The sequence below is a fragment of the Populus alba genome, chromosome 18 (assembly GCF_005239225.2).
Source record: "Populus alba chromosome 18, ASM523922v2, whole genome shotgun sequence".
NCBI lineage: Eukaryota > Viridiplantae > Streptophyta > Magnoliopsida > Malpighiales > Salicaceae > Populus > Populus alba.
In genome coordinates this window covers 4,240,763-4,246,894 of record NC_133301.1, presented here as the reverse complement: position 1 = coordinate 4,246,894, position 6,132 = coordinate 4,240,763, and the positions used below count along the sequence as shown (strand labels likewise).

At 34.8% G+C, this 6,132-nt stretch overlaps 1 protein-coding gene across 4 annotated transcripts; it reads left to right on the top strand.

Annotated features, from left to right (window-relative positions):
• Nucleotides 1-875: 875 nt before the first annotated feature.
• LOC118053668 (uncharacterized) lies at nt 876-5,302 on the top strand. 4 transcript variants are annotated; one of them, XM_035064982.2, is made up of 5 exons: nt 876-1,033; nt 1,123-1,163; nt 1,259-1,306; nt 1,491-4,106; nt 4,684-5,302. In XM_035064982.2, exons 4-5 carry the CDS (start codon nt 1,556-1,558, stop codon nt 5,043-5,045), a joined length of 2,913 nt encoding a protein of 970 aa, XP_034920873.1. In that variant the 5' UTR covers nt 876-1,033; nt 1,123-1,163; nt 1,259-1,306; nt 1,491-1,555; the 3' UTR covers nt 5,046-5,302. The 4 variants fall into 4 exon arrangements, with proteins under 4 accessions (XP_034920873.1, XP_034920874.1, XP_034920875.1 ...); XM_035064983.2 differs by having other exon boundaries at nt 1,488-4,106; XM_035064984.2 differs by lacking the exon at nt 1,123-1,163 and having other exon boundaries at nt 877-1,033.
• Nucleotides 5,303-6,132: the final 830 nt, after the last annotated feature.

Sequence of the window (6,132 nt, the reverse complement as noted above, 5' to 3'; positions counted from 1 at the left end):
AAAAGAAATAAAAACTTCATATTTTTCTTAAAAACAGATGTTTTTCTTTAAAAATTAATTACCATCCATAAAAGAAATAAAAACTTCATATTTTTCTTAAAAACAGATGTTTTTCTTTAAAAATTAACTATTTAAGAAGTGGAAGGTTATTGTTCAAACTATTCATTCTACAAAAAAAAAAAAAAAAAAAAAACCCTAAAAGTTCCAATCTAGGGATCATGTCCAAGTCAAGCCAAGCATGCATAAATAATTTAAGCTTACATTTACTTTATTAAAACTTATTTTTAACTCTTCAACACTTCACTATATAAATATTAAAAAAAATTAATATATTTTTAATTCGAGACATGGACTTTTGGATTTCACGTAAAATATCTATTAATAATATTTTTAGATTCAATTTTTCATTCACTAATTATTTCTAAAATAATTTACAATAAAATTTTTAAATTTATTTTTAAATTTAACTTTAATCCATGTACTTCTTTAACCATGTTTTTTTTTTTTTTTAAATACAAACCATATTTCATGTTGAATCTTACAAACGCAAAGCTCTATTCACATTAGCAAAATATCAAATGCGACGTAAATCTCATTATGGTAATTAAGTAGAATATCAAAGGCAAATCCCCTTGTTCCATGAAACTTTAAACTTTTCAACGGTTACAGAAATCATTACCACTATCCCAAGTCATCAGTCAAAAGAGTATTTCGGTAATATCCGACAAAACTAAAAGCTTTTCCAACATCTGTCCCTATTTCTCTTTCAACCGTCCGTGTTCAAACACTCTTCAAAAAATCAAGGTGCACTTTTGTAATTATAACTCCAATTCATTTATTTACTAAATTCTCCTATTTATGAACTCAAAATCTCCTTGTTCCTCTCAGCCTCCATCTTACTCACTATATATCCGCTACAGTTAGAGTTTTTCAGCATTTCCTTTCCTACTCTACTCTTTCGATCCAAGTAATTTGTTTCGAACAAATTATTGCTAATCTTTGAATTTTACTGTGCTCTAATGATGATATTTTGGTACGTCACTAGACATTTTACCTAAGTTTCTATGCTTCTTCTCTTGCTTATATTACGCTAAAAAGGTTCTTATAACACTTTTTTCATAGGTGAACTAGGACATCTTCAAATTATTTTCATTGGATTTAAGGTTTTTTTTCCCCTTCAGGCAGAGTATATATGGTTTTTCTTTTCATTCTGTAATTCATTTGTCATCTAATTTTGCTTGGTTATAATTTGGCACAGGGTATAGGAGTGGAATTGGTTCAACCACAGTACATGCATGCAAAAACAGTAAGTTCATGCTCTTATTGTTTTTAGTGAAAAACCTTATGATTCATTTTTGAGTTGTTTTTTTTTTTTTTCTTTTTATTTCTGTTAGTTTTGATAAATATACGTTTTATATGCACTTCCAAGAAAAATAATGATTCTATAAAGAAAGCTGTGTTGATATGTGCTTTTCATGACATGTTAGCAGCTTCAGATCCGAGGGACTAAGACAAACACCTTCTTTTGGACCAAGGGGGAGAGATTTTGTCATCAATGGAATCCACAAAAAGGCCTCAACCATGTCCAATGTTGTTGTTCATGCTCTTGTTCTTGTTCTTGAATTCCCGGATGTTGCATGCAGAGAATCAGGAACTTGAGCTTCTCTTGTCTTTCAAATCTTCACTCAATGACCCTTCCAAGTATCTCTCAAGCTGGAATACCTCTGCCACTTTTTGCAATTGGCTAGGAATCACTTGCACAAACTCCTCTCACATTAGTGGGATTGAGCTCTCAGGGAAAAACATCTCTGGAAAAATTATCTCTTTAATCTTCCATTTCCCATATATTCAAACTATTGATCTCTCAAGCAATCAGCTTTCTGGTAAACTTCCTGATGATATATTCTTTAGCTCGTCACTTAGGTTCCTCAATCTTAGCAACAATAATTTCACTGGCCCCATACCAAGTGGCTCAATTCCCCTCCTGGAAACATTAGATCTATCCAATAACATGCTGTCCGGGAAAATTCCTCTAGAAATAGGATCCTTTTTTAGTCTAAAATTTCTTGATCTTGGTGGCAATGCTTTGGTGGGTAAAATTCCTCCCTCGATAACGAAGTTGACAAGTTTGAAGGTCTTTACTTTGGCGTCTAATCAATTAGTTGGCCAAATTCCACATGAATTAGGCCAAATGAGAAGCTTGAAGTTGATTTACTTGGGCTATAACAATCTTTCTGGTGAAATTCCTACAGAAATAGGCCAGTTAATTTCTTTGAATCATCTTGATCTTGTCTACAACAATCTCATTGGACAAATCCCATCATCTTTAGGAAACCTCACTGATCTTCGATACCTCTATCTCTACCAAAATAAATTTACTGGTCCTATTCCTAAATCTATTTTTGGTCTCACGAAGTTGATTTCACTTGATCTTAGTGATAATTTCTTATCAGGTGAGATCCCAGAACTCATTATTCAGTTGAAAAGTTTAGAGATTCTTCATCTTTTCTCCAACCACTTCACTGGGAAAATCCCCGTCGCTTTAAGCTCCTTGCCTCGTCTTCAAGTTCTTCAACTTTGGTCTAACAACTTATCTGGTGAGATTCCAAAAGATCTTGGAAAACATAACAATCTCACTGTCTTAGACCTTTCCACCAATTCTCTCTCTGGAAGAATACCTGAAGGGTTATGCAGTTCTGGGAATCTCTTTAAGCTCATTCTCTTCTCCAATTCTCTTGAAGGTGAAATACCAAAGAGTTTGAGTTCTTGCAAAAGCATGCGGCGGATACGCCTCCAAGATAACAGCCTGTCTGGTGAATTATCATCAGAATTCACCAAACTTCCACTTGTGTACTTCTTGGACATCTCTGCTAACAAACTTTTGGGCAGGATTGACTCGAAAAAATGGGAGATGCCTTCACTTCAAATGCTGAGTTTGGCCAGAAACAGTTTTTTTGGGGGCTTGCCAGACTCGTTCGGCAGCGACAATCTTGAGAATTTGGACCTGTCTCATAATCAATTCTCAGGTGCTATTCCGAATAAGTTTGGGAGCTTATCAGATCTAATGCAACTAAATCTAAGCAAAAACAAGCTCTCTGGTGAAATCCCAGACGAGCTATCTTCATGCAAAAAGCTTGTGAGTTTAGACCTTAGTCAGAATAAGCTCAGTGGCCAAATCCCTGCTAGTTTCGCTGAAATGCCAGTTCTCGGTCAGCTTGATTTGTCATACAATGAACTATCCGGGGAAGTACCAGCCAATTTGGGAAAAGAAGAATCCCTTGTTCAAGTGAACATCTCTCATAATCATTTCCATGGTAGTTTGCCCTCCACAGGAGCATTTCTTGCCATAAATGCAAGTGCTGTTGCAGGAAATGATCTTTGCGGCGGTGATAAGACTAGCGGCTTGCCTCCATGCAGAAGGGTGAAGAGTCCTCTGTGGTGGTTTTATGTTGCCTGTAGTCTTGGCGCTCTAGTGTTGCTTGCTCTAGTTGCTTCTGGATTTGTTTTCATTCGAGGAAAAAGGAATTCGGAACTCAAAAGAGTACTCGAAAATGAGGACGGGACATGGGAGCTGCTGTTATTCAATTCGAAGGTCTCGAGATCGATATCAATTGAGGATATTATAATGTCCCTGAAAGAAGAAAAATTGATATCTAGAGGCAAAGAAGGAGCTTCTTACAAAGGGAAGTCCATTACAAACGACATGCAGTTTATCCTAAAGAAAACGAATGATGTGAACTCAGTTCCGCCGTCCGAAGTTGCTGAACTTGGCAAGCTCCAGCATCCTAACATTGTCAAGTTATTTGGACTATGCCGGTCCAACAAGGGTGCATATGTTGTGCATGAATACATAGATGGAAAACAATTGAGTGAAGTTCTTCGGAGTTTAAGTTGGCAACGACGGCAACAAATTGCAATCGGGATCGCAAAAGCCCTCCGATTCTTGCATTGTTATTGTTCGCCGAGAGTTCTTGTTGGTTACTTGTCACCAGGAAAAATTATCGTTGATGGAAAATATGAACCGCATCTCATAGTAAGCCTTCCCGGCTCGTTTTCCATCGACAACAGTACCAAGAGCTTCATTTCTTCAGCTTATGCTGCCCCAGGTAACTGGTCTATTTCTCTCCTTGCTACCAACGGTAATAAACTGTATCTGAATGGTAATCCAAACATTAGGAATAATTAAAGAGGTATACATTTGTCAGAAAAATAGTAAGTTTTACTTCTTTGTTTTAATTACTTTAGTTGACCAATAAGAATCTAGCAGTCATAGGGATGTAAACAAAAGTCCAATTATGCGCTATGGGCATGCTAAAAGGTTCTGTCCATGCACGCGTCAACCTTAAATTATTAGTGTCGTCAGGTAAAACTACATTATTAGTACTAGTTTACTATTTTCTAAGCCTACACTTCTCAAAACTTATCAGATTAATTGGATTGTTTATGAAAATGTGGGGCACTTCGGGACCTTCTAATTAATATATATGAAAAATGCTAGCCATTCTTCTTTGGCAAAGATGTGATAATATTAAAAGAATCCGCATGCTTATATATCTTCAAAAGAAAAAAAAAATCAATTTGCATGTGTAATCCATAATACCTTGGCTAATGCATGGTCTTGCTTTATGTCCATGCATGTACACCATAAACTTAACATTAGGTTATATTACTTCCGTCTTGTAGAAACCAGAGACACTAAAGACATATCTGAGAAGAGCGACATGTATGGATTTGGTCTCGTCCTTATTGAATTATTAACCGGAAAAGGCCCGGCGGATGCTGAATTTGGCGTGCACGAGAGCATCGTCAAGTGGGCCCGTTATTGCTACTCGGATTGTCATCTAGATATGTGGATTGATCCAACGATAAGAAGGAATGCATCGATTAATGAGAATGAGATGGTCGAGACGATGAATTTGGCTCTACAATGCACAGCGACTGAGCCCACTGCTCGACCATGTGCAAATGAAGTATCGAAAACCCTAGAGTCTGTTTTGAAGACGAGTTCTTGTGTATTAGGTCTGGAGTTTTCTTCCCCTTTTTAGTATTTTAATTAATTTACCTCCTGATTAATTTCTGTTCAGGTTTCTTCTTCTTCTTTTTTTCTTTCTGCGATTTCTAATATGATTGCTACTCAGATGTTTTGTTTGACGGTATGTTTGACGGGCACTTCGTGCTACTATGAGTGTAAAAGTGTACAAATAATAAATCCCATTATATGAATTGATGAACTGTAACCTCTTTATAAAGGGTCTTTTTAATTTCTTTCACAGGCCAACTAATAAAGTGTCTTTTGATTCAATTATCTTCTTTTTTTGTCACCTTCAACATCATGGCATGCAGTACTTTATGACTAATGATTATGACGCAACCCTCCGTTGCGACCGCAGCACTGGTACCGATTCCCGAGGGTGCGATACAATTGATTGACCACAAAAGAAAGAGAGAGGAACAGAACGTATAAAAAGGGAGGAATTTTTCCAATTAAAACGGATTTGAAAAATAAATTAGAAGTTTTGCCACAATAATACTAAAGTGCACTTCCATCTTATCACATTTTTAAAATGTAATATTTACTTAAATATTGTTATTTTTAAGAGGCCCAGGATAATTATTATGTTTTAAAATAATAATATTTAAATATATTATGTTTTTGAAGTGTGATAACTATCAATTGATTAACCGATTTGATATAGTTGTATAACTAGTTAATATTTTAATACAAAAACTATAATTTTATAATTTATTCTTTCTATTATATATATATATATGTGTGTGTGTAAAAGATTGGTTAAGAGAAAATATAAGCCATTCCATTATTCTTAAATCTTTCAAATATGTTTTATAAATAAAAAATATATATCTTTATTCAACTTGTAGACATAAAACATACTCCAATTAAAATCTTAACAACATATTAGTTCTCACTTCTTATAGATAATTTTGAGCAGTCAGATGTGAGTATACTATAATTAGATAAAATTTGTTTCCAAATAAATTATGTGGATAGCCTAACAGATATATTTATGAACTAATAGAACAAGTTTAGGTTTTGGAAGAGGTTTAGTTATACAAACCAAAATGATGGCCCAAAATAACCATAACTTTTGATCTAATTGTTAGATCGCACTT

What these genes read in the sequence shown, in the direction of transcription:
- LOC118053668 (XM_035064982.2), top strand. Translation starts at nt 1,556, where the DNA reads ATGGAATCCACAAAAAGGCCTCAACCATGTCCAATGTTGTTGTTCATG. An exon ending in TTCAGCTTATGCTGCCCCAG is followed by an intron (nt 4,107 to 4,683) that starts GTAACTGGTCTA and finishes TCCGTCTTGTAG; the next exon opens with AAACCAGAGACACTAAAGAC.